General features: G+C 44.6%; 1 protein-coding gene across 1 annotated transcript; it reads left to right on the top strand.

Moving 5' to 3' along the window:
• The first annotated feature begins 9,427 nt into the window (after positions 1-9,427).
• On the top strand, positions 9,428-13,590 carry LOC124660829. Its single transcript, XM_047198666.1, has 9 exons — positions 9,428-9,772; positions 10,147-10,305; positions 10,489-10,536; positions 10,661-10,723; positions 11,763-11,855; positions 11,952-12,095; positions 12,632-12,739; positions 13,203-13,254; positions 13,337-13,590. Exons 1-9 carry the CDS (start codon positions 9,428-9,430, stop codon positions 13,372-13,374), a joined length of 1,050 nt encoding a protein of 349 aa, XP_047054622.1. The 3' UTR covers positions 13,375-13,590.
• Positions 13,591-23,860: the final 10,270 nt, after the last annotated feature.

The raw sequence follows: 23,860 nt of genomic DNA, 5'->3' as shown, positions 1-23,860 counted from the left end.
AATGTTCTTCTCTCACAATATGCATGCTCAAACCATTCAACTCAGTGTAGATCGCCCTTACTTCAGACAAGACGAACATGCATAGCAACTCACATGAAATTCAACAATGAGTTGATGGCGTTCCCCAGTAAACATGGTTATCGCACAACAAGCAACTTAATAAGAGATAAAGTGCATAATTACATATTCAATACTACAATAGTTTTTAAGCTATTTGTCCCATGAGCTATATATTGCAAAGGTGAATGATGGAATTTTAAAGGTAGCACTCAAGCAATTTACTTTGGAATGGCTGGAAAATACCATGTAGTAGGTAGGTATGGTGGACACAAATGGCATAGTGGTTGGCTCAAGTATTTTGGATGCATGAGAAGTATTCCCTCTCGATACAAGGTTTAGGCTAGCAAGGCTTATTTGAAACAAACACAAGGATGAACTAGTACAGCAAAACTCACATAAAAGACATATTGAAAGCATTATAATACTCTATACCGTCTTCCTTGTTGTTCAAACTCAATACTAGAAATTATCTAGACCTTAGAGAGACCAAATATGCAAACCAAATTTTAGCATGCTCTATGTATTTCTTCATTAATGGGTGCAAAGCATATGATGCAAGAGCTTAAACATGAGCACAACAATTGCCAAGTATCACATTACCCAAAACATTTATAGCAATTACTACATGTATCATTTTCCAATTCCAACCATATAACAATTTAACGAAGGAGAAACTTCGCCATGAATACTATGAGTAGAAACCAAGGACATATTTGTCCATATGCTACAGCGGAGTGTGTATCTCTCCCATAAAGTGAATGCTAGGATCCATTTTATTCAAACAAAACAAAAACAAAAACAAACCGACGCTCCAAGAAAAAGCACATAAGATGTGGCCGAATAAAAATGTAGTTTCAGGGGAGGAACCGGATAATTTGTTGATGAAGAAGGGGATGCCTTGGGCATCCCCAAGCTTAGACGCTTGAGTCTTCTTGATATATGCAGGGGTGAACCACCGGGTGCATCCCCAAGCTTAGAGCTTTCACTCTCCTTGATCATGTTGCATCATACTCCTCTCTTGATCCTTGAAAACTTCCTCCACACCAAACTCGAAACAACTCATTAGAGGGTTAGTGCACAATATAAATTGACATATTCAGAGGTGACACAATCATTCTTAACACTTCTGGACATTGCATAATGCTACTGGACATTAGTGGATCAAAGAAATTCATCCAACATAGCGAAAGAGGCAATGCGAAATAAAAGGCAGAATCTGTCAAAACAGAACAGTTCGTATTGACGAATTTTAAAATGGCACCAGACTTGCTCAAATGAAAATGCTCAAATTGAATGAAAGTTGCGTACATATCTGAGGATCATGCACGTAAATTGGCATAATTTTCTGAGCTTCCTGCAGGGCAGTGGGCTCAGATTCGTGACAGCAAAGAAATCTGGAACTGCGCAGTAATCCAAATCTAGTACTTACTTTTCTATCAACGGCTTAACTTGGCACAACAAAACTCAAAACTAAGATAAGGAGAGGTTGCTACAGTAGTAAACAACTTCCAAGACACAAAATAAAAACAAAGTACTGTAGGTAAAAACATGGGTTGTCTCCCATAAGCGCTTTTCTTTAACGCCTTTCAGCTAGGCGCGTAAAGTGTGTATCAAGTAACATCGAGAGATGAAGCATCAACATCATAATTTGTTCTAATGATAGAATCATAAGGTACCTTCATTCTCTTTCTAGGGAAGTGTTCCATACCTTTCTTGAGAGGAAATTGATATTTTATATTACCTTCCCTCATATCAATAGTAGCACCAACGGTTCGAAGAAAAGGTCTTCCCAATATAATTGGACAAGATGCATTGCATTCAATATCCAAGACAACAAAATCAACGGGAACAAGGTTATTGTTAACGGTAATGCGAACATTATCAACTTTACCCAAAGGTTTCTTTGTAGAATGATCAGCAAGATTAACATCCAAATAACAATTTTTCAGCGGTGGCAAGTCAAGCATATTATAAATTTTCTTCGGCATAACGAAATACTTGCACCAAGATCACATAAAGCATTACAATCAAAATCTTTAACCTTCATCTTAATGATGGGCTCCCAACCATCTTCTAGCTTTTTAGGAATAGAGGCTTCGCGCTCTAGTTTCTCTTCTCTAGCTTTTATGAGAGCATTTGTAATATGATGCGTGAAAGCCAAATTTATAGCACTAGCATTAGGACTTTTAGCAAGTTTTTGCAAGAACTTTATAACTTCAGAGATGTGGCAATCATCAAAATTCAAACCATTATAATCTAAAGCAATGGGATCATCATCCCCAATGTTGGAAAAAATTTCAGCAGCTTTATCGCAGCGGTTTCAGCAGTTTTAGCAGTTTCGAGCAGTTTTTCGCGCTTTGCATTAGAAGTGGAAACATTGCTAACACCAATTCTTTTATTAGTATGAGTAGGAGGTGCAGCAACATGTGTAGAATTAGCATTACTAGTGGTGGTAATAGTCCAAACTTTAGCTATATTCTTCTCTTTAGCTAGTTTTTCATTTTCTTCTCTATCCCACCTAGCACGCAGTTCAGCCATTAATCTTATATTCTCATTAATTCTAACTTGAATGGCATTTGCTGTAGTAACAATTTTATTTTCAATATCCCTATTAGGCATAACTTTCGATTTCAAAAGATCAACATCGAGAGGCAAGACTATCAACTCTAGAAACAAGAATATCAATTTTATTGAGCTTTTCCTCAACAGATTTGTTAAAGGCAGTTTGTGTACTAATAAATTCTTTAAGCATGGCTTCAAGTCCAGGGGGTGAATTCCTATTATTGTTGTAAGAATTTCCATAAGAATTACCATAGCCGTTGCCATTATTATAAGGATATGGCCTATAGTTGTTACTAGAATTGTTCCGGTAAGCATTGTTGTTGAAATTATTATTTTTAATGAAGTTTACGTCAACATGTTCTTCTTGTGCAACCAATGAAGCTAACGGAACATTATTAGGATCAACATTAGTCCTATCATTCACAAGCATAGACATAATAGCATCAACCTTATCACTCAAGGAAGAGGTTTCTTCAACAGAATTTACCTTCTTACCTTGGGGAGCTCTTTCCGTGTGCCATTCGGAGTAGTTGATCATCATATTATCAAGAAGCTTTGTTGCTTCACCAAGAGTGATGGACATAAAGGTACCTCCAGCAGCTGAATCCAATAAATTCCGTGAAGAAAAATTTAGTCCTGCATAGAAGGTTTGGATGATCATCCAAGTAGTCGATCCATGGGTTGGGCAATTTTTAACCAGAGATTTCATTCTTTCCCAAGCTTGAGCAACATGTTCAGTATCTATTTGTTTAAAATTCATTATGCTACTCCTCAAAGATATAATTTTAGCAGGGGATAATATCTACCAATAAAAGCATCCTTGCATTTAGTCCATGAATCAATACTATTCTTAGGCAGAGATAGCAACCAATCTTTAGCTCTTCCTCTTAATGAGAAAGGGAACAATTTTAGTTTAATAATATCACCATCTACATCTTTATATTTTTGCATTTCGCATAGTTCAACAAAATTATTAAGATGGGCAGCAGCATCATCGGAACTAACACCGAGAAAATTGATTGTTCATGACAAGATTCAAGTAAAGCAGGTTTAATTTCAAAGAATTCTGCTGTAGTAGCAGGTGGAGCAATAGGTGTGCATAAGAAATCATTATTATTTGTGGTTGTGAAGTCACACAACTTAGTATTTTCAGCGTTGGCCATTTTAGCAATAGTAAATAAAGCAAACTAGATAAAGTAAATGCAAGTAAACTAATTTTTTTGTGTTTTCGATATAGCAAACAAGATAGCAAATAAAGTAAAACTAGCAACTAATTTTTTTGTATTTTGATTTAGTGCAGCAAACAAAGTAGTAAATAAAGCAAGACAAAAACAAAGTAAAGAGATTGAGAAGTGGAGACTCCCTTGCAGCGTGTCTTGATCTCCCCGACAACGGCGCCGTGAAAATATGCTTGATGGCGTGTATTTCACACGTTCGTTGGGCAACCCCAAGAGGAAGGTATGATGAGCACAGCAGCAAGTTTTCCCTCGAGAAAGAAACCAAGGTTTATCGAACCAGGAGGAGCCAAGAAGCACGTTGAAGGTTGATGGCGGCGGGATGTAGTGCGGCGCAACACCGGAGATTCCGGCGCCAACGTGGAACCTGCACAACACAACCAAGCTACTTTGCCCCAACGAAACAAGTGAGGTTGTCAATCTCACCGGCTTGCTGTAACAAAGGATTAACCGTATTGTGTGGAAGATGATTGTTTGCAGAGAAAACGGTAGAAACAAGTATTGCAAGTAGATTGTATTTCAGTAAAGAGAATTGGACCGGGGTCCACAGTTCACTAGAGGTGTCTCTCCCATAAAACGAACAGCATGTTGGGTGAACAAATTACAGTTGGGCAATTGACAAATAAAGAGAGCATGACAATGCACATACATATCATGATGAGTATAGTGAGATTTAATTGGGCATTACGACAAAGTACATAGACCGCCATCCAACTGGCATCTATGCCTAAAAAGTCCACCTTCGGGTTATCATCCGAACCCCTCCAGTATTAAGTTGCAAGCAACAGACAATTGCATTAAGTATGGTGCGTAATGTAATCAACAACTACATCCTTAGACATAGCATCAATGTTTTATCCCTAGTGGCAACGAGCACAACACAACCTTAGAACTTTTCGTCACTCGTCCTGGTGTCAATGCGGGCATGAACCCACTATCGAGCATAAGTACTCCCTCTTGGAGTTAAAAGCATCTACTTGGCCGGAGCATCTACTAATAACGGAGAGCATGCAAGATCATAAACAACACATAAGCATAACTTTGATAATCAACATAACAAGTATTCTCTATTCATCGGATCCCAACAAACGCAACATATAGAATTACATATAGATGATCTTGATCATGATAGGCAGCTCACAAGATCCGACAATGATAGCACAATGGGGAGAAGACAACCATCTAGCTACCGCTATGGACCCATAGTCCAGGGGTAGACTACTCACTCATCACTCCGGAGGCGACCATGGCGGTGTAGAGTCCTCCGGGAGATGATTCCCCCTCTCCGGCAGGGTGCCGGAGGCGATCTCCGGGATCCCCCGAGATGGGATCGGCGGCGACGGCGTCTCGGTAATGTTTTCCGTATCGTGGCTCTCGGTATCGGGGGTTTCGTCACGGAGGCTATTTGTAGGCGGAAGGGCAAGTCAAGAGGCGGCACGGGGGCCCACACCACGGGCCGGCGCGGCCAAGGGGGCCGCGCCGCCCTAGGGTTTGGCCACCCCGTGGCCCCTCTTCGTCTCTCCTTCGGACTTCCGGAAGCTTCGTGAGAAAATAGGCCTCCGGGCTTTTATTTCGTCCAATTCCGAGAATATTTCTTTACTAGGATTTCGAAACCAAAAACAGCAGAAAACAACGAATCGGCACTTCGGCATCTTGTTAATAGGTTAGTTCCAGAAAATGCACGAATATGATATAAAGTGTGCATAAAACATGTAGATAACATCAATAATGTGGCATGGAACACAAGAAATTATCGATACGTTGGAGACGTATCAAGCACCACCTAGCCTTTTAAAACCATCAGAAACAGTCATTTTTCTTCAAAGGATACCACGGTGGCATTCATTTACATGATCCCCTACTGTGGATATCTCTATTTTCATCAAAGCCAACAAGAAATAGAAATTTATCATTACTCAGTTGAGTTCAAAACAAAGCTGGGGTACCATAAGGGATTATTCATCACTTGGTAGTAACCAAGTGATGCTGGCAAGAGAGAGGCCAAGCCCGAGCTAGTCAATCCAGTAGAGATGGATATGCATAAGTAAGCAAGAACACATAGCCTATCCAAGTTAACCGAGATAAAACCAACCTTGACGACCAACTTAATAACCTAGCATCACCTAGTCTTTTAAACCATCGAAACTTCCCATTTTCTTCAAAGGATACCACGGTGGCATTCATTTACATGATTCCCTAATGTGAATATCTCTATTTTAGTATCTGTTCTTATCCAAGTTTTTGCCTCAGCCTTTGCATCATTGGCTGAGCCAAGACATCAAGCATCTGGCCAGGGAGCATTCTTAGGCCAACCAAGAGCAACTACAAATATGTATGTATACAAGCCCACCAGTAGCATAGTAGCATACCATAAGCTCACAAGAATCCATCAAGTAAATATGTACAGAGACATAGCAACAGACCATGTCAAACACAAGCACATAGGGTGGAATAACAATGTTTGGTCATCATTTAATCATAGACCAAGTGAAGCCTGGTACAAATGGCAAGGACCAGGAATTTGACCAACTCAAGTCACCATGGTTATGCCAACCAATTGAATAGTAGCATCTTCCAAATGGAACTAGGAAGGAAACCATCCCAGATGATTTACCAAGCCAGCAGTTCATGAATGCAAAGGCCAATTCAACCACCAAACCATCCAAACCACCAAGCCTACACACTTATCATTACCCAACAGGATTCAAAATGAAGCTAGGGTCCCCAACAATAGTTGGCATCCATCTAGCTTAAGTAAATACAGTAATAGAATCATTACTGCAAAGTAGTTCATCTCAATTATCTACATTAACAAGATAAAGTTTCACAGATAAATGAATTAGTCAACTGCTAGGCAACAGGGATGCTTGGAAAGCATCATGCATCCATTCATATGCTTTTCAAAGCATAAGCAACCACCAGTACATGGTGAGAAGCTATACAAATCAAGCAAGAACACAGTATATCAAGCAACATGCATAGATAGAGAAAGTAGTAAGTAATTATCAACCAATTGGTGATCAAATGATCACCAGAGCTTGCAAACACAAGCCATAGGGGCAGCGGAGGAGGAATTAAGAGGGAGAGGAGGGGAGGGGAGAGAGAGCACCGATGACGAGGGGTGGAGGACGAGCTGGAAGATGACGGCAGGGTGGAGGAGGAGGAGGAGGAGGCGGCGGATCCTCCACCTTTCCGCAACGGCGGCCCCTCCTCGTGGCGGCCCCTCCTCGCCGTAGGGGCAGCTTGTGCTGCAGGTGGCGGGGATGGGAGGACCGCGGCGGCATGCGCCCCTCGCGGAGGAAGGCGGCGGCGACGGCGGCTGCGACGACCATGCATGGAGGATCCAGGCGACCACGGAGGAAGGTGGCGGCGGCGGATCCAGGCGACCACAGAGGAGAGAGGGGAGAGGGGAGAGGGGAGGAATCCTCCAGGCGACCACGGAGGAAGGCGGCGGCGGTGGATCCAGGCGACCACGGAGGAGAGGGGAGAGGGGAGAGGGGAGGGGCTCGGGAGGGGAGAGGTGAACGGGCGGGGGAGGGCACGGGCGCGCGAGATGATATAAGTCCCTTAATTCTGTGGCGCACGGGAGAAGGTGCGCCACAGAATCAACTACTTCTGTGGCGCACCAAAGCCAGTGCGCCACAGAAAGGGTTATTTCTGTGGCGCAGCACAACATGTGCGCCACAGAAATACCTACAGTAATAAATGGTGGTGGCATCATGTGGGCCCCACATAGTTTCTGTGGCGCACTACCCAAGCGTGCCGCGTAGGCCTGGAATTAAAACTCGAAACTCGTGAGCTAAACAAGTAACTCGCGACTCGACTCGTCTCGACTCGAACTCTGCGTATAACGAGCCAAGCCGAGTTTCATATTTTGTCACTAAACGAGTTCAAGCTAAACGAGCCGAGCTCATCGAACTCGTGAGTAGCTCGTTTAGCTCGGTAAAAAATGAAGTCGGTCTAATCCCACCAAAATGGGCAAATATATTTATGGTTTCTCAACTTAGCAATCTTATTCTCTTGATATATTGATCGTTGTGGCATATATTGTACTGGTATCGTAGTCCTAATGATTGTTATTCATCATTCATGCCTAAATATTTGGGAAAATGCATTGTACATTTTACATGTTCTCTTTGTTAGTTTTAAACGAGCTACTCGTGAGTTACTCGCGAACTTTGCGAGTCGAGCCGAGTTTCAAATCCCGACTCGATTGTTAAACGAGTCGAGTCGAGCTAACTCGATTGTTGACCGAGCTTTAGCGAGTCGAGCCAAGCTAGCTCGTCTCGGCTCGAATTCCAGCCCTAAGCGTGCGCCACAAAATTAAGCTATTTCTGTGGCGCACTGTGCCTGGTGCGCCACAAAACAAGTTTCTGTGGCGCACTCAAAACGGTGCACCACAGAACTAAGCTTCACCTATAAGGGTTTTCCTACTAGTGTAGCCTACATACTCCTCCCAGTTCATAAGGCTTGCACATATCTCTAGGTTGTCAATTTGGCTAATAGAATATCAACTGTACAATACACAAATTACATCACTAAAAAGTAGAACATCTAAGCTTTCTAATGTGTATATTTTTTATTATATATGTTGTTATCTTGATTAAATTTATAATCTAAGAATACGTGCAAGCCCAATAAACTGAGACAGAGGTAGTAGCACGGAATAAATTTGTTGACAACTTTTGCCATCATGGCTTTAAAAAATCTAAACCACACTTTTGTAGCCGTCACACTTGCTAAATTTATGATTGGCAAAGTATGGTTGGAACCAATCAAGCCTTTTATTAGGTAGGACGAACCAAACACTCAAACAGACTGCTCACATTTCATTTTTTGCTAATTTTGGTGCAGTCCAGGTTCCGGCTCGCGTATAGCAATTAGACCACGGACAGTCAATATTAGCAAAAAAATGTCGATAATTTTTGCTCGCGTATAGCAATTAGACCACGAAAAAGCAGATTCCGGCTTGCGTACAGCTCGTGTAGTATGGGTGGTTCAGGAAAACGGAAAAAAGTGTCGCTTATGCGCGCTAAAGCGCAATGCGGAGGCCTTCCACATCGATAGCATAAGCGTTTAAGCAGAAAAAAGCGAAAAAAAGAGGGAAAAAGCGCCGCTTATGCACGCTGAAGCTCTAACCGGAAGGTCACCGCACCGATTACGCATAACGCTTTCTTGAACCTTGCGTAGTAATCAAATTTGCTAAAAGGGACGTTTATTTGGTACTGTATTAGTTATACATGTTGTGATTTTGTGTGTTGTGCAGATAATTTTTGAAATGGTTTTTTTTTTTTGAAATGGTTGATTTATTCACTTCGGTGCCCACGCCAACTAATCCATGTTCAGGAGGCCCAAGGCCCAGTACGACACGCCTCCATACGGGCATGACACAGTCCTCACCTCACCGCCGGCGCCGCCCAACGCCACCCGCCCCTTCCACCCTGCAGGCACGGCCGCCCTGCGCCGTAACCCCGCCTCTCCTCATCTCCAGAGCCGCCAGCCCGTCCACACCCAACGCCGCCGCTGTCAATGTCGAGTTGGTCTGATTGATTTCGCATCGTCGGCTGTCGATGAGGAGCTGCTGTTCTCCTTCCTCTCTCCGTGGGATTTCCAGAGCGGCGTGGAGGCATGCGGTGGCCGGCATTCCGACACTGAGCGGCGGAAGCCACCAGCAGCAGCAGGAAAACCTGCGCTGCCTCCCCTTCAGGCCTCCCGCGCCGCCCAATGCCCATGGCCTCGCCGAGCGCTTATTCTCTTCCTCCTCCACCAAGCGCTCCACCAACAAATCCGCCGCAAAGAAGGACACCCCGGTGGACTCTGCCAGCGGCGGCGACCCGTTCTATGTCGTCCGCAAGGGCGACGTCATCGGCATCTACAAGAACCTCGCTGACTGCCAAGCCCAAGTCAGCAATTCGGTAAAAACACTAAGCATTCAGTCTACTATTAGATCTCCTATTATTATGACGATTATGTGCATTCAACGTTTCTGAAAAAATGCCAACAGAGAGGTACACATGATTAAGAACAGAATGGTACCTCTCTAAATGGTCTTGCTGGAACAAGAAAACATAGCCAATGTAGTAGTGGAGTAACACTTTCTAGTTTAATCTCACAGTTGTGCTCATGCATTTCATGGGATGCTGAAACCATTTCTGTGGTGGTAGGGGCTGCATGCCACAGGATTGCTGCTAAATTCATCTGTCTGTTTTCCCACCTAGGCTATTGCTCAGAAGAAAGGTATTATTAACCATGTCAGTAGACATTACTTATGTGAAACATATCTTGGTAGGTCTGCAATCCTTCTGTGAGCGTGTTCAAAGGCTATTCTTTGCGTAAAGACACTGAGGAGTATCTCGCTGCGCGTGGGTTAAAGAATGCTCTGTATTCCATCAATGCGGCAGATGCAAGAGATGATTTGTTTGATGATCTGGCCCTCTGCCCTTTTCAGGTAAAATTTGGAGCTATAATTGTAATTTCCAACTGTTTTACCTGATACGGTGTTCGTTGCATGCCAATCTTGTATAGATCTTTTAATCCCTTTCCGGCTAATCTATGGAAGCTATCTGGATGCTCTGCATTCTAGTTTATTTTGCAATCCCTTTGCGATGTTTGATGCCGCTTTTGGTTTCAGCACCCTGATGGAAATGCAACCTCTACTCTGGAAAGGCCACAGGAGATGGTGAGTAGCGATCTATTCCCCTCTCCAAGCTAAGTGTGAATGTATGCTCTGTCGAGAAAGTGTTCTGCATCCTTCATGTGTTTGTCACCTCTCATATGCTCGCACCAATAATTATTTGCTGAAGGAAACCAAACCATCGAAGAAGCATCCTAAAGTTGCTGAACAGAAACCATTACCTGACAGCCATGTAAGTATGAATGCAATTCACTAAGTAACTTCTAACAGTCCATGTTTCTCCTTTCTTACTTGGTTTATTTTGCAGCTATGATATAGAAATTAGCATGCATATTTGCAACTTATCTTCACTATAAGGAAATGTTCATTACATGCCAATGTTTATAGATTTTTTAATCCCTTTTCGGCTAATCTATGGAAGCTATCTGGATGCTCTGTTTTCTAGCTTATTTTGCAATCGCTTTGCGATGTGTGATGGTACTGATGTTGCCACTTTTATTCAGACTTGTATTTTATGTACTCGCTGGACCCAATTTCTGTACACATGTATTAGTTGTAGTTGAAAGCGATCATTACTAAAATACAACTCTGTAATTGTGATATATTATACTACCTTCGTTCCAAAAATATATGCTTTTTTAGAAAGCTTATATTTCAGAATGGAGGTAATAAATGCATCAATCTTGACTGGTAATTGCCCATAGTTCTCAGGGCATTAGTTTTGCTCGAACATAGTTCCAACACTATTTACCTTGACACTTGAGCTGATCTTATATGTTTTATGTCATCAAAGGTGGTTGCATTACTACTTTGTGTATTTTCCCATAAACTTTCTTGTAGATTGTTCATTGTGCCGCTTTTGATTTCAGCACCCAGATGGAAATGCAACCTCTACTCTGGAAAGGCCACAGGAGATGGTGAGTAGAGATTTATTCCCTTCTCCAAGCTAAGCGTGAATGTCTGCTCTGCCGAGAAAGTGTTCTGTATCCTTAATGTGTTTGTCACCTCACATATACTCGCACCAATAATTATTTGCTGAAGGAAACCAAACCATCGAAGAAGCATCCTAAAGTTGCTGAACACAAATCATTGCCTGACAGCCATGTAAGTATGAATGCAATTTACTAAGTAACTTCTAACAGTCCATGTTTCTCTTTTCTTACTTGGTTTATTTTGCAGTTATGATGTAGAAATTAGCATGCATATTTGCAACTTATCTTCACTATGAGGAAATGTTGACTTGTTCTCACCACCTGACCTGGTCTTTACAGCTGTCCTGTATTCTTGAATTTGATGGTGCTTGTAAAGGAAATCCCGGGAAATCAGGTGCTGGTGTAATTGTAAGGCGGCCGGATGGATCTTTGGTATGTACGACAACTTGTACTGTGCTGGTTTGTTTTCTTAGTCTTCAGTTACCATGCGCTGCTGATGAAGGCTGTGTTCTACTATTTCAACTGAAGATTGCTCAACTACGTGAGGGTTTGGGTATTGCAACATGTAACGCTGCTGAATACCATGCATTGCTCCTGGGCCTGAGATATGCTGCTAAGGAGGGATTCAAGTATATTCGTGTTCAAGGCGATTCTAGTCTTGTATGTAACCAGGTTTGTAGTTATACCTTTGCTACTTTGCAGCCTTCGTGTTCTTCCATGGAATGATTAATAGATATTGCTTGTTCTGTATTTCCTTCTGACTCTTCAGAGTCCACTAACATTAAATATGTGGACAATCAAAAAATTCAATTGTTTTTATTTATATTTGTGTGCTTCTTTTCTCCTTAAATTTTATTTGATCAATCATGATCCTCCGTTTATCCTCACCAAAGGAACGTTTTATCCAAAAAAAAATCGAGAAAAGGAACCCCAAAAGGGTTCCCAATTTAGACACCACAGTACTCCCAGGTCTGCAACATCACTCAGGAAACGTTTTATCCAATGCTTCATCTGTTAATACCTTAACAGGTTAAGGTGCCCCACAGTCTATTGTTGTATTTGAATAAGGCGTAATTGAATTAAGGCCTTGATTGTCAATAGCTTATAAAATCTGGTTAAAACTAATCAGAGCTCTTTGAAGAGTTCCTCTAGCAATTGGCAGCTCTATTAATTCTATTGTAAGTAACACACTGAACTTGCTGGAACAGGCCCAAGGTCTCTGGCGTCCTAAGAGCGATAATATGGCGGACTTGTGCAAGAAAGTTAAGCAACTGAAGCGAAAGTTTGTTCAGATTCAAATCAACCATGTTTTGAGGGTAGGTATCACGTCTTTACCTTGATCTTGTTCAAACTTGCCCTGCATCAGCCATCTTAAAGTTATGTTGTGAATGCTTGGCACCACGTTACAAACTTCTGCTCTTGGTACAAAAACCGATAGTGTTGTGTAACAACTATTTTATTCAATTGCATGAGAAGCAGCAACAAAAAGCTCCATTGTTTGGCCCTTATTCACCAGTAATCTTTGTATTGTGTCAAGCTAATGCCAATTGCTACTTCACACATTATTGCTTTTGTCTAATAATATATTTGCAAACATGTAGACTGGGTCTCCCTGCATGCATAGACATGTCTACTTTTATTTACTGTCTCCAGAGTTTTTGTTCGAATATCAGCTCTCTGAATACCTTTTCGATTAGAACTATATTTTGTTATATAAGTATGGGAAAGCTGAAACTTGGTCCGATCCCTTCACTCGTATTTTGCTTCTTTGCTACGTAGGAATTCAACTCCGATGCCGATGCCCAAGCTAACCTTGCCGTGGAACTTCCTGGTACGGAATCGTTCTCTGAATCTTTCATGTGAACTGTATACCATCACTCCGTCCTACTAACTTGATGCCTTGCTCTCTGCAGTTGGTGCGATTCAGGAGCAGTCTAACATCGCATGCTAGCGTTTCAGAGTAGTTTGGATAACAAGTCCTCAGCTGAGGAGATTGTGTCCAGATTTTTTTGGATGGTGCAGAGCTTAGCTTGAGTAACTTAGCACTAGTGTTTACCACCTTACTGATATTATGTGACTGGACTATATGCAATAGCAGGTAGACACTATTTAGTAGCAGTGTCAATTGGTGCTGCACCGAACAAGGGAAATATGCCGGTTGCTGCGACTTGTCTGTCTCACCATCAATGATTATGAGTTGAGCCAAGTCGCTAGGGTACCGACTACGGACTACCGACTCATGTACTAATCGGAGAGCAGACGTATGGGCAGACTTATCCTCCCACTTGAGCCACCTGCGAACGATAGTGTCTTGCAAAGACCATCGTGAGCAATGGATCATAGTTTTATAGAAGGCAGCCTACATTTTACATGATCATGCCTGATCATGGACGATCGTGGCAGAGGAACACACCAAGAGCTGAAGAACCAAACCTCATCATCCGTCCAAGCACTTAGTGAATCATTTCCATCGTCCGTCCAAGCACTTAGTGAATCATTTCCACTGGTTTACGCCTGGCTTCGTTTTCTGCTGGTCCTTCCTTACCTCAAGAAGAAAGGGAGTAAGCCCCCTCTGTAGGGCTGGCACTATAGAGGCCATCTTGCAATGCCAATGAAGCTCGCAAACTTTCTATCATCTTTCCTAGATCTTACATGTGATCTGGAGCACCTGAAAAAAAGTAGAACCGGTGAGCTCCACAACGAGGTTAAAGAATGACCTGAAGGTGACCGCTGCGGGCGACCGATCCACGGGAAGATGCTCAAATTGTCAAGGGGTCAATATTGGCTGGCCTGGCATGGACCAAATGTGTCAGGATCCCGATGGATCGCTGGCGATAAATCGATGGAAAAGAGGGAAATTGGAGCACTGTGGCTCAGATCGATAAATTGCAGGAAATAAAATTAGGATTTATAATCTTGGTTTTTTGCAACAGGATACAAGGGGTAGGTTATATAGACCTTAACCAACTACAACATGACAACCACAGGTGGAATACCGATACTACCCTTGCAGCTATTAACACAGTATTCCATACTACTAATCTTACTATTACACACCACTACTAGTGCCTGACATTACCCCCTCCTCAAGACCATTGCTCAGCAATGGACAAGTTTCTTCGGAAACTTTTATCATTATCAACTATCCTTCAGTATTCATTCACCATATTAGGGAGGTAGAAATGTAATGAAGAAAATATTCATTTCCCTGTTTTGAAGATATATTGGTGAAGATAGCAGCATATGCTTTGCTCTGTCAGTCTCATGGACCCCTCGCCGGACAAACTTCCATTGGTCATGAAGGAAGATCAAGATGTATGTATATTCAGATAAGAAGATGCCATTATATGTCATACTGGTCCAGCCCTTAATCTGAATCAGCTTTGTTATGTTCAGCCGGTTGCATGAAAAATAGAGGGATTCAATGCCAGGATCCCAAACGGAAGAGGTTTTGTTCATTGGTAATGGACTTTGTAACCAAGTTGATGTCTTCACCGCTGTCATTTCTAGCCAGCTATACATGTATGAGGAAATTGCAATTCCAGGGTTAGACATATTGCACTACTTAGTAATATGCACTGATGAAAAGGGAGCAGCGCTGCAATGTTTCTTATTTGCTGCACTGAATTTGCAGGACGCCAATTGTGAGTACCAAACTTCACAGCCAATAGATGTCTCAATACATATCCAGTCCCTTTGGTCAACCACCATAGCTCATATAAGATGCCAGGACCATGTGGAAATGTAAAATCTGCAGCCTCTTCGCTGAATGCATTATCTGAGGTGTTGTTGAAACACACAACAAGCAATCCAGTATCCGGTTTCATCTCATTGGTGAAACTGAATATACCACGACTAATTATTGAGTAGCCACCGTTTACCTTGACCACAACTTCTTCAGTATCTATTTTAGTGATGTCGACTTTAGGATGTAGGCAACTCCGGCAAGCGGTTATTGAGCTGTGCCATGTAAACGTTGCGACTTTGCAAGAAGTATTTGACATGAGCTCCTGGTCAGCAAGGCAACCTCCTGTAACTTCCTTGTAACTTGCAGAGAGTACTAATGGCATAATATGCATTTGGTTCAAAATGCTGGATCCCAAAAAAATTGGATTCCATGATTTATCAGCCTTGATGGCACTCCACAGTAGAATCGATTATCTCTGGTTGATGTTGAACTTGGAATTGTATCTGCTCCTGGATGCCATTCTTTTCTTCTCTGATGAGTTACCAACACGCTGCAACTTGAGTCTCTCATCTGCTGTACATAAGAGCCATCTTGGATGCATAAACTCATAACTTCAGGGACTAAAACCACATAACCAAGTTCCCTAGCAGGCTCAGCCTTGCTTGAGTGAAGAGGTGCTAAAGCTCCTGGATCCCATTGAACTGACAGAGGCACACTAACTTCCAAGGAAGACCATTTAACAACCACTGGAACTTCCACCATGATTTGCACGGTGCCTGGATCCCATTCATTTCTTCCCGCTTCAGTAATCTCCATGTTCCACTGCTGGTTGTTGACTTGTTGTGGTTTCACATGTTTACCACACGGTTTGGTATCGGGTTTCCGCTCGGTTGTCAAACTGAACACACCAGCACGACCAACAGTATGTTTCTCGGAACTGAATATTGGCTCCTCGAAGCACTTCGAGCTTGACTATTTTCAGGTTGCTCTTCTTCATATGCCAGCTGCTCGGGAGTACCAGTTAATACGTGAACATGATCATTTGAGCAGCCGCCAGATTCTTCATCATAGATAGAGAACACCGGCTCTGTTGTAGCTCGCTCTAAGGGATAATCTGCCGGCAGCGCATAGTAGCGACGCTTAGTACCATCAGCTAGTGACACACTTCGGCCAATGAGATTGTTAAAATCATAAGATTGCCGCACTTCATCAACATATTGCTCACACAGATTTCTGCTTCCACATTGCACACAAGAACCATGAATCTGATGTGGATATCCATAGCAGCAGTTATCATATCCAGGTGCCATAACATGCCCAGAGTTTGGTGACGGCATTTCACCAAACACCTGTGGAGCGACACAAGCAGTAGTTGATGGCATGGTGGATGGGTCGGTGGAAGAGGTGTGGTGGACTGGCAAAGAGAAGGAGTCGGTGGTGCTGGTCGATATGTGGCTAGAGATGGGAGAGGAGGTGGCGGTGGAGGAAAGGGTGGTGCTTGTACGTGGAGGAGTGATGAATTCACGGTCCTGGTTTTGCGTGTGGAAATCGACGGTGTGCGTACCTTCGGGCGGAGCGATTCTGGCGAGAGTTGACTGCATACTTGCCATCATCGCCGTCATCTGAGCCATGTGGCCATGGAGACTGGTGCAGGCAGCAGTGAACTTCGCTTGATGCCCCTCGAGGCGGCAGGCAACAGAGCTTGCGTCGCGTTGAGCGCGCTGGCGAGCTCATTCTTCCACGTGTTCGGCGTCTGTTGTCCTTGCCGAGCGGATGATCGGTATGTCGTCTCCCCAGCGATCGTGTGAGGACGATGGTGTGCGCGTGCTTGTCGGCATGGCTGTAGAGCTCGGTGAAGGATTTTACAGCCAAATCAATTTGGGATGTGGTAACCTCGTGGATGGAGAAGACGGGAGGGAGGGAGGGAGGGGAAAAAATCGCCGCCGGTGCGGTTGGTGTGGGAAGGAAGGGTGGAGAAGAAAACTGGGTCGCCGGTGCGACTAGGATCGATGGAATCGGCGAGGGAGGGAAGGTGGGGAATTGCGAATCGGATTGCAAGAGAGAAAGAGGGAGGGAAAGGGTGGGAGCAGTCGATGGATCGCTGACGATAAATTGATGGAAAAGAGGGAAATTGGAGCACTCGGGGCTCAGATCGATAAATTGCAGGAAATAGAATTAGGGTTTATAATCTTGGTTTTTTGCAACAGGATACAAGAGGTAGGTTATATAGACCTAACCAATTACAACATGACAACCACAGGTGGAATACCGATACTACTCTTACAGCTATTAATACAGTATTCCATACTACTAATCTTACTATTACACACCACTACTAGTGCCTGACAAAATGGCACAGGACTCCATGAATGATCACAACGCATGGGCAGCACCACTGTCATTCGGCATCGAGCGCTTGATGTGTGACACCGGCCGCTTCGTAGACCCCACTAACCCCACCAACTACACCGCCGATGGTAACGGCACATGCACCGGAACCGGGAGGAAGCGAAACCCGACAAAGCGGGGCCCAACCATAACGGGGCCGATGAAGAAGGTATCAGCGGTGTAATAAAGGCGAAGGAGTCGGCGGTAGTGGACTTCGAGTTTTTCATGCGCGCGGTTTATGCGCCCGTGTCGCTAGGACGACTAAGATAGCCTACCCATTAGTTTTTACAAGAGCTCTACGCGTTTTGTATTAAGTTGAAAAGGAGGGGAAGAAACCCCAAAACAACAAACGAACCCACGACATTGAAGGCACCTAAAACACATGGCTAGGTTACATCTCCCTGAGGCCTACCTCTACCAACAGCCCAGCTGTCCCATGAGCCTAAAACAGGGGCCAACACATGCGCAGCCGTCGAACTGTGGGCATTGTCGCATTGAACACCCGCTCGTCGTGCTCCAGCCAAAGGGCACAGAGGACAAGCATGATGATGGAGTTAGCCTCCTTCTGACGAAGGTGATCCATGGTTGCTGGCCACCAACCGTAGAGCTGACCGTTTGCCATGGCAATTGTGAAAGGAAGAGCGGCGATCACACCCGCCAAGACCACGGAGGAGAAGGAGGGAGATGTGAACGAGGGTTTCATCGTCGTCGTTGCACATCGGGCAAGTGGTGTGCGTGGCCATGCAGTGTCGTCGCATGGGATCAGCCGTGCAACATCTACCCTGAGTGCTAGCCTATTGTCAAACTTGAACTATAAGGGGGCAAATGCGTTCCACACGTTTGCAGCTCCAGGGAGGGCCGTAGTCCCCTCGAAGAGCGTCAGGCATGGAGAACGCGAGGCGAATGTACCGCCTGGAATCCACTTGCATGGGAAAGCGTCACGGTCGTGCCGATTATCAGGCTTGACAAGGTCGGGCACCGCAGGCGTGATCGATGCCACGCAGAGGCCGTCTATCCACGGGTCTTGCCAGAACATGACGGAGGCTCCATCACCTCCGAGTCTAACAAAATGATAACATTTCCTCGAACTGAAGCATTCGCTGTTGCGACTTGGCAGGGGCATCCCCCAAACATTGCAACATATGCCGGTGTAACCTCATTTTGGCCAACCTGATGCACTTGCCGAGGCACGCCGATCAAGCAAGAGCAAGAACCGCGCTTGCCAACATACACGCCAACACACGGAACAAAATAAAACCCCAATAAGGGAAATTGCAAGAAACATACAACGAAAAAAGCAAGAAATCGTAGAACAACGTCAAGAAAACAATGTAAGAAGAAAATATAAACAAACACCGCTCCTGCCCCTGGCACTCAATGTTGTTCCGGAGCTTGTCGGCCTCCGGGACAGGCAGCAAGCCGCACCCACCCACACTTATATTTTAGCCAATGGGGAGGTGCCTATTTGATAATACGGAAAGGCGTTCTTGTGGAGGACATGCACCTCCCCCAATGCATAGGCTGTAGGGCCGATTGCCACCACAATTGGAGCATCCGGCTTTGTCGTCATTGTGCCGAGGTCGAGAGAGGCGGGGATGGCGAGAGAGACAACGAGGTTGTGCATGAGAGCCGTGGCCCCATTTTTTTAGATGGCCAGGTCAGGTAGGTGGAGTGACCGGGACACCATTAACACTGGCGTAGGGAGGTGAAACGTCATACATCAGGAACTGCCGTGATGTTTGTCATCTCGCTTGGGAAACCGCCACGACGTGGTACACCACACCAGTAATTAATAGGCTGACCGAATCTTTTGTGTTGCCGCCAAGCCAAGGAGGTCTATGTGGTCGATCTTACATGACGCGCGTTACCCATGCCCCAAGGCTGAGCCCTGATCTTCACGGTAGACATGGTAGTATTTGACACAATAATAGGCCACCCGCGCTACCGGCAGTCTTTAGGGCTGTCGCTGCGGCTTGTGTTTTGGTCCGACACCTGCATAGACCATTTGGGTGGGGGGTTTTCTGGCTGCCGGTGGAGATGCCCTAACAAGTAACAAAATCACTTCTTTTGCAGCAATAAAGTTGGGTATAACATAAAGGTAAGTCGGACGACAAAACTAGTTTTGCCCCAATTAGTTATGTGCTTTATGTTTCAAAAGTTCTTCTCGGAATAAAATTGTATCCTATGAGCCCAAGAATGGTATGTAATAGTAGATATTTCAGTTCTCATGAATGAGGGAAAATTTATATATTATGTAGCAGTGGTTAAACGAATGTAATTAGACATGTAGAGTTACAAGAGGGCCTTCTAAGACTTTGAACGCAAAACTCCTTAACATCTGTTGGATCGTGACAGATATAGAGGGGAATAGCAGTACTGGATATTGATCTGGAATAGGAGTTGGAGCACAGGTAGGCCACTGATTCAGCATGGAAGAAAACCCCATCTTCCGCATAGCTGGTGAGAGACAAATAATCCAGAACTGAAGAAGTAAGCTACGACGGGGAACTTAATTTCGAAGCATTATCGTGTATTATTGGTGATGAACACTGAACATAACTACTCTGCCCGGTCTATATTACATATCTGAATCCGCTAAAAGAATAATGCTTCAGTATTCATGGTACATGCCAGAGAAAAAGGAGGCCTGAAAAACAAAACACCCACCTAGAAACTCCTACCGTACAAGTGTCACATGATGAACAAAACTGAACACTCTTCATTGAATTCAGCAACTGAAAGGAAAATGAAAATGAGTAGCAGAATGGCACCAACAAGCACACACATTATTGCACCGTTGAACAACAGAAAAAGATGCATAGTCACACAGACAGAGCAAACATAACCTCTCAAAACAAAAAAGAAAGAGCAAACATAGCAACGGGAAACAGGGAAAGATTAGGGTCTGGAAATACATTCGGGAGTCAGACGATTTCTTCCGTAGGATCATCTCTGGCCCGGTAACCAGCAGATTGACCTTCTGGATGTGCGCCACTTGATCCTGATGGACCGGTAGCATGAGAAGTTAAAGGACCATCCCCATGCTATTAGAGTATTGCGTTGTTACAGAGGCTGAGTGTAATTGGTACTTTTTAATATTAATATATACTCCTTATTGAAAAAAGGCGTGTAGAGTCACAAGAGGGCCTTGTAAGACTTTGAACGCAAAACTCCTAAACATCTGTAGGATAGTGACAGATATAGAGAGGTGAATAGCAGTACTGGATATTGATCTGGAATAGGAGTTGGAACACAGGCAGGCCACTGATTCAGCATGGAAGAAAACCCCATCTTCCGCATAGCTGGTGAGAGACAAACAATCCAGAACTGAAGAAGTAAGCTACGACGGGGAACTTAATTTTGAAGCATTATCGTGTATTATTGGTGATGAACACTGAACATAACTACTCTGCCCGGTCTATATTACATATCTGAATCCGCTAAAAGAATGATGCTTCAGTATTCATGGTACATACCAGAGAAAAAGGAAACCTGAAAAACAGAACACCCACCCAGATACTCCTACCGAACAAGGGTCACATTGATGAACAAAACTGAACACTCTTCATTGAATTCAGCAACTGAAAGGAAAATGAGTAGCAGAAATGGCACCAACAAGCACACACATTATTGCACGGTTAAACAACAGAAAAAAGATGCATAGTCACACAGAAAGAGCAAACATAGCCTCTCAAAACAAAAAAGAAAGAGCAAACATAGCAACGGGAAACAGGGAAATATTAGGGTCTGTAAATACAGTCGGGAGTCAGACGATTTCTTCCGTAGGATCATCTCTGGCCCGGTAACCAGCAGATTGACCTTCTGCATATGCGGCACTTGATCCTGATGGACCGGTAGCATGAGAAGTTAAAGGACCATCCCCATGCGCTACTCCTTTGCGATGATGATCCACCTTCTGAAGTTTGGCTGCCAACGTCTCCATTCCCATGTAGTATTGTAGGAGCCAGACATAGGTGAGGTACTCCACGCCCGTGGCCAGACCCTTGGCATGCAGGTACCCTCTGCATCTAGCAGCAGAGAAACACATCATCTCCACCCAGACGCCTTCAATCACATTCCACATCTTCTCTTCAGGCAGACCTGACAACACTTTGGCAATGCTCCAAGCGAGATGGGTAATGCCCCCCTGTTGAGTACCATCTGGAGGTGGAGATCCTCCCACATCCACCGCAAAAATTATCCTCTGCGTAAGATCTCTTTCCTCCACAGGTGACTTTTTGTCACCCACAGTGATGATACCCATCAGTTCGTCATAGGCGGCCGTGAAAAGGTTCCGTCTAGCGCCTGCCATTAGCATCTCAGGATTCACATACAGTAGATACATCATGTAGTTGGACATTTCTCTGCACCGGACGGCCCGTTCGTAATGCTCAGATCCTCTGCACCAAGCAGGGCATGCATAAACACCAGGACATGAATCTTGCGTGCACTGAGAAGGAGATGCACCCGTGTCGATGTAGTAGCAGAAATCAGTGGCGAGATGCCAAAGGAGAACACTCTCGTCGAATGCACCCTCTATGCTCCATCCCAGTTCCTGGTAGCATCCTTGCTGCTCAAGAGTAGACTGGCCCCTGTTGTCACTGAACTTCCTGTAAGTGGAAACATCACTTATGTGTTGATCCCACCCGCTTTTCACATACTTGAGTACTTCCTTTGTAATCTTGAAGGATGAGCGGCAAGACTTCATGGGCCAACGTTGCTGAAGGAAGTCAGTGAATCCAAAGAATCCCAGGGTCACCATCTTCTTGGAATGCTCTTTGTTGCGGATAAGGAGTCCTATAAGGTTGTATTGTGAAACCAGACTATTTACAGCCACAAGTCTTGGCGAAAGATTTTCACAGTACTTTGTTAAGATGTGTACGAAAATGATGTAAAGCTCCAGGGCCGCAGTACAATAGAGCAAGATAAATGTAACCACGACATCTTGTGTACGGTAAGCTTCTCTGTGACTCTGGTGGAAGAGGGCTATGGCTGCAAACGGAAGGCATATGGCTAATGCACATACAAGAACGCTGATCATGGTCTGAAAACTCGGATCTTCGTCAACTCGGATCTTTTCATTGGTGTAGAGGAGTAGGAAGGTCTGACGGAGCCAAAATTGCAGCTTAATATGCACTGAGAAGGCATCCAGTGCTGAGAAGGACAGCAGCATCTTCATCCGATCACCTGGGGAAGGAGATGGAAGGTCCACGAATAGCTTATAAGGAGCAAAGTCCGCACGCGTGGCTGGTGTATAATTGGGCACATCCCCACCAGAAATGGTTGCCCTTACCTTGTCAATGAAATCTTCAAGCGGATCAATCTTGAGCTCAGACGTGTTTATCGATCTCAAAATAGGATCGTCAGAGCTCACTAGGTTGTTAATGCTAGCTCTGCTGAGAGCCCAGGGCTTCTGGAAACATTTGAGGATACCCGGGATGAAGAGCAATATTGCTGCCTGCAGCAGCCTCTTGTCGCCTCCTGGCCATGATTTGCAGAAGACGTAGACAGCCACGGTGACCTGAGACACCGAGGGGAGGAGTGTTGGCCCAGACCCGGTAGTACTCTCGCCGATCTGATACCAAACACAGCCCCTGCCGTCGAGTACTTTCCGACAACTGACGATGAAGTGATTTCCGACGAGACGTCACGCACGTACGATAGCCAGTACTTCCGCCGTGAGGTACGACCCAGCTAGCCAAGCTCCTGCTTGATCGATCTTGTGATCTGCTAGCTAGTACTACTCACGCGCACAACACAAAAGCGATTAGCCACAGGTGCATATCGCACCTTGGTGTTTTTCCTTGTATTGATTCTGTAGGAAAACGTTGCATAGAAAACAAAAAATTTCCTACCGCGAACACGCAATCCAAGCCAAGATGCAATCTAGAAGACGGTAGCAACGAGGGGATGATCAAGACTAACCCTTGAAGAGATTCCAAAGCCTATAAGAGTAGGCTCTTATTGCTGCGGTAGACGATCACTTGCCGCTTGCAAAAGAGCGTAGAAGATCTTGATCACGATCGGTTTCGGCGCCACGAACGGGCAGCACCTCCGTACTCGGTCACACGTTCGGTTGTTGATGAAGACGACGTCCACCTCCCCGTTCCAGCGGGCAGCGGAAGTAGTAGCTCCTCTTGAATCCGACAGCACGACGGCGTAGTGTAGGTGGTGGTGGAGAAATCCGGCGGAGCTTCGCTTAAGCGTGCGGGATGTGGTGGAGGAGAAAGACCGCTAGGGTTTGGGGAGAGAGAGGGGGTTGGGCGCCGGCCCTCCAAGGGGTGCGGCCAAGGCTGAGCCAAAGAGTGGTCAGCCCCTCTCTATGCCCCTCATTATATAGGTGGAATCCCCAAGAGTTCTA

This window comes from Lolium rigidum, chromosome 6 (assembly GCF_022539505.1).
Source record: "Lolium rigidum isolate FL_2022 chromosome 6, APGP_CSIRO_Lrig_0.1, whole genome shotgun sequence".
NCBI classification, from domain to species: Eukaryota; Viridiplantae; Streptophyta; class Magnoliopsida; order Poales; family Poaceae; genus Lolium; species Lolium rigidum.
The sequence above is the reverse complement of the archived record's forward strand: the minus strand, read 5'-3'. Positions and strand labels throughout refer to the sequence as shown.

Excerpts from the sequence above, each read along its gene's own strand:
- LOC124660829 (XM_047198666.1), top strand. The coding sequence starts at position 9,428 with ATGAGGAGCTGCTGTTCTCCTTCCTCTCTCCGTGGGATTTCCAGAGCG. Across the intron at positions 10,537-10,660 it reads TGGAAAGGCCACAGGAGATG|GAAACCAAACCATCGAAGAA; the intron begins GTGAGTAGCGAT and ends TATTTGCTGAAG. Across the intron at positions 13,255-13,336 it reads CCTTGCCGTGGAACTTCCTG|TTGGTGCGATTCAGGAGCAG; the intron begins GTACGGAATCGT and ends TGCTCTCTGCAG.